Here is a 14,350-nt window from a genome sequence, read left to right as displayed (position 1 = left end):
TGGATGTTTAGTTTGTCTTAAAATCAATACATCTCCAGAGCTTAGTCACTTTGGCCAGTCCCATGAGAACCCATAGATGACAGCAGGTTCAGAGTCACTGAGAGAAGAGCAGGGGCCAGGCAGTTTCCCTTTGTTTCTGGATTTTTCTTGTTCAGGGCAATTGCTTTGAGTCTCTGGTAGACTTTTGTCAATTGGCTCTCCAGGAAAAAATAATAATAAAGACCTTGAAATATCATGTTTTCCCATTTTTGTGCCATAAATACTTTCTTTATGGTTGACTTCAAGGCACAATAGCTGAGAATTTAGTAGAATTTTTGTCATGCAGATACAATAGATGTAAATAACCTTACACACATAGATAAAAATAAAATATAGTAACATAATTAGGACAAGTTTTGAATTTTGAGTATCTAAGACCTTTGATTTAATATGGTTTATTTGTAAGTTTAAATAAATATTTAATGATGGCAGTTATTTAACAATTGCCTCAAAAATTTTCAAAAACATTACCACATGTACCATTTTTAAGTTCCCCTGAAGGGCCAGCCCTATCTCACTATAAGACACAGTGGTTCTCAGAAGTCCTGAATTCCAGAATACCCCCAGAAGAGACATGATGCCAGTTTTCTCCAGTCTCACCAGGACCGCACTGAGGTCCTTCCCTGCAGGGGAAGGCTGTGCCCCAGCTGGCCACAGCATTTGAAGCTTCTTGGCAAGACTCCCAGGGAGCTTGAGGAAGCTCCAGACCTGGTTAATGGGTGGCCTTCAATGTTAATGGAGCAATGGAGTCTTCCCTAGGCTCAGCACCCATGTGCCGCCCTTTGCTGACTTCAAAAGAATTATTGGGGTGTTTTAGAAGCAGCCTTCAATAGTAAAGGGAACACAGGAGGGGAGGAGAGCAGTGGAGGGGAGGGGAGGAGGAGTTGTGTGTTCAGAGTGCAGATAACACATGAGTATTGCTGGATGTTTTTGCAGACTCAGGTTTACTATTATCCTGACAACCCTGGGGAAATGGACCTCCCATTCTTCCAAAGAGATGAGATGACTTCCCAAGATTCCATGGCTAATTGCAAGCAGAGCTGGGATTCCTCTCCTGCACTGCTCACTGCTCTAGTCTCAGAATGTGCAACAGTGCGTATGATAGGGACTCTTTAAATCTCTAAATATTGTGGAATGGATCCATGAATGTCTTCTGGCTCCGAAGCTTGTGCGCTTGCCTCTACCAAGGAAAGGATGCTAGTGAAATGGCTAATGTATTGTGAAGTAGCCAAAGGCTGCTGATTTCAGGGTGGGATGGAGGAATCAGGCTCTGCCTTTTGCTAACTCCTAAACTAGCTGGATGTCACCTTGACTCTGTCCAAGGCTCAGCTTCCTCATGGTATGGAAATAATAAAACCCATCTCACTGGCTGGCGGCCATAAGTGAATAGCTATGATGTCATCTTCCCTAGGAAGTCACTCCAGTGGCCTGGGGAGGGCTCGCCTAATGCCAGAGAAGCCTGAGGAAGAGCAAGGGGTGAAAAAAACAAAATGGCCTTCATGGGAAAACAGGATTCTCAGCTAGTCCCACTTTCTGTTTGGGGCAACATTAGCTATTCTTTGGAATTAAGCATAGACAAAAGGATTCCAGAGAGCTGGTCTCCCTGACTTTTATTTGAAATATGAGGAAGCAGACAGGTCAGATGAAACCCCTGCTGTTTTTTGCAGGATGATATTGATCCTTAGGAATTGAATGGTAATGCAAAGAGACAGCAGCTGCCTCCCTTCGACCCTGCAGACCCTGCATCAGGCAGGCTGCCCAGGATCATCAAAGAACCACAAGTCAGGGTGTCCACTGGGAGGCACTTCAAAAGGCAGCAGAGCCCAGACTGCAGGGTGGCTTCTTCCCACAGAGCAGGACAGGGACCAAGGTGCCCGCTAGTCTAGGTGACTCCTGCTCATGCCACAGAACCATCATCACCCATTTGGACCCCAAAAGAGGCCAAGATGCTAATGCCTTTCAATGCCAAAGACTGATCCTCTTTGAAGGAAGAACATGAGTGCATATGTGTGAGAGCACGTACATGTGGGCATGTGTGAGAAAATACTACACAAATACCCAGAATCACGCATGCATATCCATATTAGAAAAATCACCCATGGGAATAGACATGAGACTGGAACATTGAGATAAAAGGTAAGAAATTGTTAAGTAAACTATTGGAGGGGATCATTTTGGATTGATCTCCTTTACTAGGCTCAGAGGATCAAACCGAATTAGAGTTTCTAGTACTAAGTGCCCTATAATCAGAAAATCCCCAAACAGACCATTTTTTCCTAAAACAGAAGAGTCATAGCAACCAATTGAAGAAAAGTTCAGTCACTCTAGGACACCATTATAGAAAGTTTCCTCTACTTTAACATTTGCAGGAAAAGTAACTTGATGTTATGTGATGTTAAACAATCCACTTAAAAAATTCTATTTCTTAGTTCCTGTTCAAGCTACCTTATACAAATCAACTGTTCTGCCATGACCAATGGAGTTTCTTCTTATGTTTAAAAGGAATACTGCCCCACTCATCAATCTCTAATAAAATCCAATTCTCACCCTGCACAAAAGTCAACTCAAGATGGATCAAAGACTTGGAAATCAAACCAGAGACCTTGAAGCTCCTTGAAGAGGGCATAGGTCCAACACTACAACACATAGGCACAGATAAACACTTTCTCAACAAGACCCCAAAGGCACAAAAAATTAAAAGAAGAATCAATACGTGGGATTGCATGAAATTGAACAGCTTCTGTTCAGCAAAGGAAACTGTCAAGAACCTCAATTGAGAGCCAACAGAATGGGAGAAGATTTTTGCCACCAACCCCTCTGATTGAGGTCTAATATCTAGAATATACAGAGAACTCAAGAAACTCAACACTAAGAAAACAAAGCATCCAATAACAAAATGGGCAAGTGAACTAAATAGGCACTTCACAAAAGAAGAAATTCAAATGGCCGATAAATGCATGAAAAAATGCTCAACATCACTGGCAATCAGAGAGATGCAAATCAAAACTACCCTGAGATTTCACCTAACTCCAACTAGAATGGCAATCATTCAAAACACAAACAACAACAGATGCTGGCGAGGATGTGGAGAAGTGAGAACTCTAATAAGATATTGTTGGTGGGATTGCAAATTAGTGCAACCACTTTGGAAAGCAGTATGGAGAATCCTCAGAAGAATGGGAACAAATCTACCATTTGATCCAGCAATACCACTTCTGGGTATCTACACAAAAGAAAAGAAACCAAACTACCAAACTAATGCATGTGTATCTATGTTCATAGCTGCACAATTCACCATAGCCAAACTATGGAACCAGCCAAGATGTCCATCAACAGATGAATGGATTACAAAACTGTGGGATATGTATACAATGGAATTTTACTAAGCCATCAAAAAAAAAAAAAAAACCTCACCTACATCATTTTCAGGGAAATAGATGGAACTGGAGGGTATTATGCTAAGTGAGATTAGTCAGTCACAAAAAATAAGAAATCAGATGCTTTCCCTGATATGTGAGAGTTAGGGGAAATGGATCATAGGAGGAATTCTAGACGAAGAAGGAAATCCTATGGAGGAGCAAACAAGACAACCTAAAGGAGGAGAAAGGAGGGGGAAAGAGGAAAATCTCTAAAACACACAATGTACTTAAACATATTGAAGTCAACCATTAACCCGAGCAAGGGAGGGAGGGACGGGGAGAGAATGGGGTGGGAATTGGGTAGGGGTTAAATCAGTGATGTGTACATGTCTGTACACACAAGTTTTTTACCCCAATATGATGTATGAATATAATGCACCAATAAAAATTTACAAATAAATCCAATTAGAGGTCATTAAAATCAATTTGACTTTGGGTTTTTAGTTTTCTTCTTCTTTTTTCTTTTTTGCCAAAACACACAGAGAAAACAAGAGAAGGCCTTGCAGAGATCAATGAGGAGAATGTGTCATGAGATGAGGAGTGGGACCAAATCAACCCTGTGATCGGATATCCAAGGAGGGCAAAAACAGGAGGCAAAATAGCACCCTAGCTCCTAGAGCAGAAGGCCCCAGTGGGAGACAAGCCCTGCCATTCATTTATTTGTTTGGGCCATATTTGTTCATTTGAAAGAAGGACCCTTCAAAATAGAGTTTCATGAGCCAGGCACTGTGTTGGGATGCATAAGGGGGTAGAGCTATAAAGGCAGTGACCACTGATCTCTATTCTCAGGACACCATGGGTCTGTGGCAGATGGACAGGTCTGCTACAGCATCTTGTGCAGGCCTTGAGCAAAAGCTCAACCAGAGGACTCGCAAAAGCCTAAGTGCCCCATGAGTATGAGCATCTCCTTCTCCAAAAAATCATTTTAAGATTATTTAGATTAATATGTGTAATTGGAATTTTATGAATAAGCATTATAACTAATGGGCAGTGGCATATGAGAGACTGAGTCAGCAAAGATCTTTTTTTTTTTTTTTCCCAAGGATAAAGTTTGGGCCAAAGATTAAGTTCAAGCTGACCTTAGTTTGGGCCAACATATAAGATCAAGTTCAAGCTGACCTTGTGATACGAGGCAAAGCATACTTTCTATGATTTGTTAAATGGCTGGCACCCTGTCCTGAAGTCTGTTAAAGACTTTTTCTGTCCTTGAGGTTTTCTGCTTGCATGACTGTGGTTTTGTCTATCCTGCCAAGAAAGAGAGTATAAAGATTGTAACAAATCCTGAATAAAGTTGGAGAAGCTTGCATCTGGTCTCTTGTGTCAGAGTCTTCTCTCTTTGCAACCTTGACTCTCACCAACACACGACCCCCAATTCCTGTTAGGGCTGGACCCCAGCACAGGTCCACAGAGGATGCACAAACAAGTCTTTCAGTGGAGCAGGTGAGCTGCTCCCAGAACCACAACAGAGGTGAAGAGAATTAGAGAAGGCTTCTGGGGAGAATGGCATTCAATCTGACTTCTAAACTAACATTGAGCAGGATTTTGCAAAGCAAAGAGCAGAGACAGTGGCTTCCAGGACTCAAGGGGCATGCTCAGTGGGGGGGGGGAGTAAGAGCACAGCATACTTGAGGAATCAAAGAAGGTTAGCTGAGCAGGAGGATGGCCAGCACAGGTGGGGCTTGGCCAGGGGAGGCTAAAAGGGAAGCTTTGTGAGAAGGAGAGGAGAAAGCTTGCTGTCTGAGCTTCCAGGCTCCAAGGCCAGCAGGGGGTGCACAGAAGAATGGCGAAAAGGGATTGGTGCTGGAGTACCAGAGTGGACACACAGTTATTAAAATACAGACAGGAAAGCCTTTAATTCTACCCAGAGGTTGAGGGAGGAGATGGAATCCAACAACTCACAAAAAATAGTATTATCTAAACTGAGCCTAAAAGGACCTTAAGGTCCCAGGAATGGGAACTTGGAAGAACAGTCCAAGCAAGAGAAACTATAATGAGTAAAAGTCCTCCCTCCTGCTGTCTAAGTTGATGAATAATATCGGAACCCCAAACAGTTTATATACTTTGAACTAACCCTAACCAGGTGGAGTCAACAGACTTGAAGAATTTTCATAAAACATTTTAAAAGAATTCTTATAAATATGATTCCAGGCATCTGTACCTCCATGATTCAGATACAACCAATACCGTTTCTTCCTCTTCTGAATAAGGAGTCATCTTTACTCACTTTATGATTGCTGAACAGGGAACAAAAGGATGACTCTTTTTTCTTTAGAGAAATGAAACATAAAATGAAAAGCCCATTTTAAGAGGGGGGGAAATCCAACTTTCTCTGGGTCTGATGTGAAATTAAATTTTATGATTTACTCAGCAGCCTGGAAAGCACAGAATAAAGTCCATGGGAAACCTCCCTTCAAAGTAACTGGAGTTGACAAAGGAACTTGTTTAGTTGGGTGGGGGTGGGAGTGGGGGGAGTTGATAGAAGTAGAAGTCAGGCCTTTCATCCTTCACCAGACTGGTTCCTTTCATATGCTAAGAAAAACTTCAGCAAGCTGGGCCAGAAAATTTAACACTATCATTAAAAAAAAAGTTACCACCCAGGCTGAGGCCAGCATTTCCTCCCTGAATCATATGCTACCCAGGGTTGCAAAGAATATGGTCATCTCACAGTGCTGGGCTGTAATTACCCAACAATGACAACCCAGCCCCAGCATCCTTGTCCACCTCCAAATAGGCATGCTTTTGCTCATCCTCCAAGTAGAAAGTTGGTGCCCAGTGCCATAATTGCTGAATTTCCACAAGCATTTCTTCCCCTGGGTAATGGAATAGACACAGTGTATGCTAAGACTGGGACAGGGGGTTATTCCATGCTGTCAACCAAGAGCCAGTCATAAATAGCTAGTCTATTATTAGCATAGAAGAAGGTCTACATACCCAGAAGATATATCCATGACATTTGCCCTGGGACCCTTTTTTATAGTTTTTTTTTCTAAATTTTCCATTTTTAGGAGTAGGTACATGCAGAAACCCAATAGCATATCTGATGTTCTGGATTGCCAAAGCCAGGTCTTTGCACACACCAGGTCCCTACTGGCCCTATAAAATGAATGTGCTGGAAGCCGTTACTATCTTGTGGTTTATTAAATAAATATTGGAGCTGGGCCTGGTGGTGCACTCCTGTAATCCCAGTACTTGGGAGGCTGAGATAGGACTGAAAGTTCAAGGCCAGCCTCAGCAATTAATGAGATCCTGTTTCAAAAAAAGAAAAGAAAGGCTGGGGATATAACTTAGAATGCCCCTGGGTTCAATCCCAAGTACTAAAAAAATTAAAAGTATATTTGGAAGGCACTCAAATTTGTAGACTGGAGATGTCATAATTAAAAAGATAAAGAACTGCCAGACATGTTGGCACACACGATAGTCCCAGTAGTTGGGAAGCTGAGACAAGAGGATCATAGGTTCAAGCCCAACCTCAACAATCTAGCCAGACCCATTTCAAAACAAAAATAAAAATAGGGCAAGTGGTTATATGTATGCAACTCAGAGGTAAAATACTTTTGGGTTCAATCCCTAGTAACACACACACACACACACACACACACACACACACACACACACAGTAAAGAACTGAAAATGAGGCAGCTGCTTCTCCCTTCCCAGCAAATATTGAAGAAAGAAAAGGGGGAAACATTAGAGAAGTGGTTCTTAAAGTGTGGTCTCTGGACCAGCAGCACCAATGTCACCTGGGAGCTTGCTAGGAAAATAAATGATCAGACTCTGCCCTCCAGACCTAATGATCAGAAGTGTGTTTTAGCAGCTCCTCATGGTGATGGTGCACACTAAAGGCTGGAGATCTGCACTGGAACTGGGTCCTGACTGGCTGCCTGTTATCAGCACCTGGCAGAGTTCTCATTGCGATGACCTGGCCAATCCCAGAGCAATTATATTGGAGGCCTTGGGCACTGCTGCTTTGAAAAGGCTCCCCAGGTGATATGAATGTTCAGCCAGCTTTGCGAGTCACAATAAACTAGAATAAGAGAGATTTAGATTAGATACTTTTGGACTTCTGACTTCCACTTTGGCTCAAAGTAATCATGGCCATAGAATGAGTCCTATCCATCAAAGAAGCAGCTTTTGAGAGGAGAGAGATTTCCACTGTCTTGAGTTGGAGAGGTGGGATGTGAGGCTTGCCAGAAGCCTTGGCGTCTTGTACCAGACTCAGTGGTGATAATAGAATTTAATAACTCATCTAGCAAAGACAGTCATTCACCCTGAGAGAGGGGAGGGCTGCTCCCCACCGCCGGATCTCATTATAGCAGCGACTCAAGGGCAGTGAAGAGAGATATTTTACCTCCCACACACCTGAGTCTAGATGCTACCTGAGCCCCCAAGGGAAGCTCAGAGCCTCTCCCCAACTCTTCAGCTTTGAAGACTGAGTACAGAGGGCGTGTGTGACAGCAGCCTTTTCTCACTGGTGTCTGATGTTACCAAAGGTACAAAATGATGACAGCCCCTTAGGGAAGATCTAGAGGGGGCTGGTCCTGGGCTAGGCAGAGCCTCAGCCTCCTGCTTTACAAATGAACAGGGAATGAATGCTCTTCTACCCATGTCAGGTACTTGGCCATTACCCAGTTACACCTGGGTTCCTTTAACTGGGGTACACTGGCACATTTTTAATATCTATGATTTTTTTTCTTCAATAAAAACAATCTGAGAAAGCCAGGCATGGTGGTGCATGCTTGTAATCCCAGCATTTGGGAGGCTTAGAAAGAAAGATCATGGTTCGTGGACAGCCTCAGCTACTTAGTGAGGCCCTCTGCAACTTAGTGAGCCCCTGTTTCAAACTAAAAAAAAAAAAAAGTAGCGCTGAGGGTGTAGCTCAGAGGTAGAATGCTCCTGGGTTCAATCTTCAGCACCACAAAAATAAAAATAAAGAAAGAAAAGAAAAGGATCTGAGATTAATGAAATGTAAAAAATGCTGCAAATTGGCTTTGCAACACTAACAAACAAGCAATATTCTTTAGGATGTTCCTGCAGAAACGACTGAGCCAATTCTCATATTCCTGTACTACAGACAACAGGAAGATCAAACTCTCGCTTCCAATAACAATAAATAAGATGAAATGAGATCATATAATAAGTAAGATGAAATGAACAGCTGGCTAGTTGATGTGCACATAGAACATCACTCCTGAGGGAATCTTAAATAGCCATCCTGTTGGGTAGTGGGCTCTCTTTCCAGGAAGGCATGGGAATAAGAAGAGAAAGGGAAGAAGACCCCACTTACGTATCCTTATGTGTGTATGTGTATACATACACACGCTCATAGTTCTTCATAGCTCTAGTACCCTGAGGGTATGCATCTGGATTTTAGTTAATCTATCACCAGTTGAGTATTCCTTATCTAAAATGTTTATGACCTGGAATGCTTCAGATTTGGGATTTTTAAAATTATTATTTGGAAATATCTGCATATGAATAATGAGGAATCTTGAGGATGAGACCCAAGTCTAAACATGGAATTCCTTTTTGTTTCTGATACACCTTATACCTAAACATGAAAGTAATTTAAAAAAATATTTTTAGAAATTATCTTATGCAACAAGGTTTAAAGAATGTGAATTTTCTACCTGTGGCTTCCTCCAAAAATTTCAGATTTTTTTGAGCAGTTTCAGATTTTTGATGTTCAGATTAGGGATGATGAGGATGAGTTTGTATATTGCAATTGCTTTACCTGTCTATAAAGATTTTTTATAGCAACAGATTGTACCTTTGCACCTCCAATGCCTAGCATACATCTGGTACATCATATATATTTCCAAGTGAGAAAATGAATGTCCCAAGGCACTGCACTTCCTAGTAATAAGACGATACGAATCTTAACTGAGATGGTAAGAATATGAAGGAAGAGACAGGAGAGAGAATACATACAAGGAAGCTGATAGTGATGGTTGACTAAGGGATATAAGCAGTAAAGAAATAATGCTCGTTAGTATTTCCTAAATAATGTTAGTCATAGATACTAGTCATCCAGAAAGCTCTTCTTTGAGAATTTTCTAGGAGTGGGAGTTAAGGGCAATGTTTACACAAATACTTATAAAAGATTTATTGGTTGTTTGGGTCTATAGCCTTCTGAAACCAGTCCCACCTTGTAGACATTAATCTTATACAAGGTGAAGTTGTCAAAGGAAATCAGATCAAAGCAAGACTTCTCCCCTCCCTCTTCCAGTTGGTGGGATTCTAGGCCTGTGTCTAATCACTGTCTCTCAGCCCGCACCACACCACCTGATAGTGTGTCTACAGATCCTGCCCTTCAGAAGTCTTCCATCCACTCCACTAAGATTTTATTTTGGTTCTGCTGTTACCAAATGCACATTGGATTCACTGCCGCAGCCATCTCCTGTTGCCACTCCTGCACATCCTCTCTCTTGAGCATGTGCCTAGGGAGCCTGTTCATTGAGGAAGAGCCTTGACCATTTCCACCACCACAGGAGATAACTGGAGATGAAACCCAATCAACCAACCAAGAGTAGGTAAGAGTGTTTGTTTCACCAAGTAGGCTTAAGAAGCTCCCTTTCCCACACCTGCAAACCTGTGCTTGAGTAAATGGGTGAGCCATCTGAAAAGGCTGCAATATAGTCCACACCTGCACTCTGAGGAAGCCTGTCCACCAGGACGAGGGGGGCAAGGCTCTAGTCGCTGAACTCTTGTCTGCCCCTGAGCCATTGTTCACAGCAACGGGGCTTAAGTCACTGGAAAAGTGGGCCCACCGAGCAAGCCCTTGACTTGTATCTTTAAAATTCAGCTGCTATTTATCAGCATCAATATTTTAAGATTTAACTGAATGAGCCCCAGTCTGAGTTCAGGACAGAGATGTCATAGTGAGGACTCACCGCGTCCTGACCACTGAGGACCTCTAGCATGCTGTTGAGCAACTCAATGCAGTACTTCTTCTCCAGGACCTGGTGCTGCAGCTCTTCTTTCTGCTCCAACAGCACCTTCAGCTCTTTGGTGATGACAGGTAGCAGAATGTCCCGGCATTCTGGAAGAAAAGCAATTCATAGATGAGAAGCCTTCATACATATGGATGGATGTGTGTGTGTGTATTATATATAATTTTCATATTCACAATTATATATAAATATATGCTACATTTATATGTAATTATATATATACTTTTTCATCAAATAAATAATTCACAAATGTATTCTCCTTGTAAAAATATTTAAATATTAAAGATTAGATTAAGGTTTTCTTGGAATATTTTTCACAATTCCGGTTCTTCCTCTAGCTGTAACTCCCAGAACGCAACCAGTTATTTTATTCTATATGTGTGTTTCTGAAGCCCTACACAGCTTTTCTATTTCCCTTAAAATAGAAAGCCTTAAGGAACCAAAATTGTTCTAGCCATTCACACTAGATGCCTCTTGAGCTGTGAATCATACACACCTTGATTTTGTTTAAATTCAATTCAATAAACACAAGTTGGACACCTTTTATTTAAATAAGTGCAGTTTTTTTTTTATAGTCACTCTTCTGTGCTAGGTTACTAAAGCTTATTACTCCGATCTAACCGCAACTTTGTTCTGTTAGATCACCATCTCCCCTCTCACCATCCACCACTCTCCCCTGGAATTGTATTGAATTTAGTTATATTATACTGAATTTACCAGCATCAGCCACTCCATTTAGAGAAATTCCAATGGGTATTTCTGAAATTATTGAGAAATAGATAGTCAAAAAAGTAATAGAAATACTGCAATTACATCGAAGTTCCTGAAGGACCTTTTGATAGAGAAATGGAAAGGCTGACAGATGTGTGTGGTGACATAAGCTTGTAATCCCAGCATTTGGGAGGCTGAGACAGGAGGATTGCAGGTTTGTGGACAGCCTCAGCTACTTAGTAAAGCCCTCTGCAACTTAGTGAGACCCTGTTTCAAAATTAAGAATAAAAATTAGGGCTGGGGAGTATAGCACAGAGGTAGAATGCCCCTGGGTTCAATTTCAATCCCCAGTATAACACACACACACACACACACACACACACACACACACACACACACACCCCACAAAAGTGACAAAGTTGAGCTAGCTAAACCCAGAGACCTCTGGAGACTCAGTTCTAGGGGTCTCACTTTCTAAACAGACTCAGGATGCAGCCTGGTTTTAATAGTTTTTTTATTGTGGTATTGAGAGTTGCATCCAGGGGCATTCTATGCCCAATATATAACACTGGTCCTTTTTATTTTTTGTTTAAAATAAGAGTCAAACTATGTTTCTAAGTCTTGCTACATTGTTGAGACTGGTCTGAAACCTGTGATCCGTCTGTTTCAGCCTCCCAAGTAATGGACTAAAGTACACCACCGTACCTGGCTGCCTGGTTTTAATTTAATGGTTGTCTGGTCTTGGGGTATCTGTGGCCTCTCCAGATATTGAACATCTTCAGATGTATCATGTTTGTAGAGGTACAGAGATATGGTTCCTGCCTATTAGGTACTTAAATTTTACAGAACTGATTGGGAATAAAAACTAGGAGCAATGGCAGAAATTAGAATAAGGTAAAAGTGAAAAGGGCTCTTTTGTTGTCAGCCCACTACCTGCACCCCACTCCTTTGGCCCAATGCCCTGACTTTCCTACAAAAAACAAAAAACAAACAAACAAAAAAAACAAACCTTACTGTGGGCTCTAAATTGAAGGTAACCATCACAATACTCCAGAACTCCCAGGAATAAGGAGTGGCACCTGATCCCAAAGAGGATGACCTCCCGAAGTCCAAATCTTAAGGGAACATTTCTTTTTCTTTCTTTTTCCTTTTTCCTTTTTTCTTTTTTCTTTTTCTTTCTTTTTTTTTTTTTTTTTTTTTTTTTTTTGCGGATCTGGGGATGGAACCCAGGGGCATTTGACCTCCGAGCCACACCCCTTGCCCTATTTATTTTTATTTTTTATTTTGAAACAGGGTGTCACTAAGTTGCAGAGGGCCTCACTAAGTAGCTGAGGCTGTCTGCCCTCCGGTTTCAGCCTCCCAAATGCTGGGATTACAAGCATGCACCACCACACCCGGCTTCAGGGAACATTTCTAATAGTAACTGCTGGTATTACAAATGTATGTTGAATTCCATCAATGTGCTGGGTACTGGGCACTATGTTTTTCATGAATGCTATCAGCTTATCTTCCTAGTGACTCTAGGTGTTAAATACTATTATTTCCCCATTTTCTGATGAGAAGACAGGGAATTGCCATGTGCATATGGCTAGGACCTGGTGAATCCAGTCTGACTGCAATGCCTGTGCTCTCAACCACTGTAGAGAATGGAGTGTCCAGTCCCCATGGAGCTTGGGTTCTTCACAGAAATGCCCCAAGGAGGACGCCTGGGACTGCCTGCTGCCTCTTCTCCCAGACCAGTGTAATGTCTCTTCTCTCTAATGACTAGCTTCTTTGTTCCCCTTGATTCTATGTGTGACTCCTTATCTTCCAAACACATTTGTTTTTACTTGACTTTACCAAAGTAGGGTTTATGTTGCTCACAACTAAATCATTCCAGCTGGCAGAGCCACCAGATACCACTGAGGATTTTAGAAGGGAGAAATGAGCTGTGGTTGGAAAGCTCTTGAGAGAATTTGTAGATTCTAATAGAATTGGGCTCCTAAACTGGGCATGATGGCACACACTTGTAATCCCAGTACTTGGGAGGCTGAGACTGGAGGATTGAAGGTTTACGACCAGCCTCAAATACTTAGTGAAGCCCTCCACAACTTAGTGAGACCCTGTCTCAAAATAAAGAATAGGAAATAGGGATGGGGATGTAGCGGTAGAATCCCCCTTCTGGGCTCAATTCCCAGTGATGTGTGCATTATGCATCTAACATCTTATACTCCATTAAGATGTATGACTACAATGCACCATTTAAAAAAGAAAGAATTGGGTTCCTTTTCTCAGAGCCCCAAGGTCAGTTTGTAATTAAACTCTAATCACTGTCTGTAATATCTGTTTATCCCACTGAAGTGTCAGCTCCCTAAAAGCTGACTACAATTCAAGTTCCTGAAACTGTACATGGATTATAGTACCAGTCAGTACATGCTGGTTGAATAAATGGAAAAGGTGGCATTTGAGAGGGTCCTAGGCACAGATCATATTGCCATAGGAAGAGTAAAGACTTAGAAAACAGCAGGTGATTCATGGTCCACAGATCTCGGGTAAATAGAGTATTGTCTTGGAAGTAAAATAATGGGAGATAATGTTTAAAAGAAAAATTCTTAAATGCAATGGGAGGTGCCAGTTCTAACAAAATTGTAGGCAACAAAAACTTTTGATTCAATTATGCTTAAAATTATAGGTGAAATCATAAGCCACAGGTGTAATGGTACTTTACTGGTTTACCTATTCTGGTAAATTTAAGTAAGGATAATCCATATTTGAAAATTTGTTCCTAAGTGATTGCCTAAAGATTTTTAGAGGACAAGACACTGTGTTAGCTATTACCCTTAAAAAAAAGATACAAAGAGGAAGGCTGGAGGATATTTGTATACCAATTACTATGTGATTTAAGTTATATCTAAATTTATATCTTATCATCAAAAGGTTGAGCTTTTGTCCAGATCTATTTATTTTAAAAGGTAGACATTTCCCACAATATCTGTTCAGAAGTTTGTTTGAAAATGCATCTTTAAAAGGATGTTAACTTGTAACCTTGAAACTTTGGTATAGAAAATTACATGCCTTGGGAGCTTGTCAGAGGAAAACTGAGAGATACTTTGGAGTGGTAAACCCTTTGTTAGAAGATGAATTAAATCACCAGCATTGGGATATTTAACTGCCCAATTATGTCTCCACTGTTGTTCCCTTAATTAAACCCAACAGAAGATAAGAATTGTAAATTCCCTTATTAAGTTAGAT

At 41.4% G+C, this 14,350-nt stretch overlaps 1 protein-coding gene across 1 annotated transcript in view; it reads right to left on the bottom strand.

Annotated features, from left to right (window-relative positions):
- The window catches only part of DOCK2 (dedicator of cytokinesis 2), a gene marked incomplete at both ends in the record, with an annotated part of 443,452 nt that overhangs the window by 270,839 nt on the left and 158,263 nt on the right, over window positions 1–14,350 (bottom strand). The window contains one exon of the mRNA XM_080699131.1: window positions 10,349–10,497. Within this exon, the coding sequence (XP_080555257.1) occupies window positions 10,349–10,497 (149 nt within the window). The remainder of the gene's footprint in view (window positions 1–10,348; window positions 10,498–14,350) is intronic.

This window comes from Muscardinus avellanarius (genome assembly GCF_963383645.1).
Source record: "Muscardinus avellanarius genome assembly, chromosome: 7".
NCBI classification, from domain to species: domain Eukaryota; kingdom Metazoa; phylum Chordata; class Mammalia; order Rodentia; family Gliridae; genus Muscardinus; species Muscardinus avellanarius.
The sequence above is the reverse complement of the archived record's forward strand: the minus strand, read 5'-3'. Positions and strand labels throughout refer to the sequence as shown.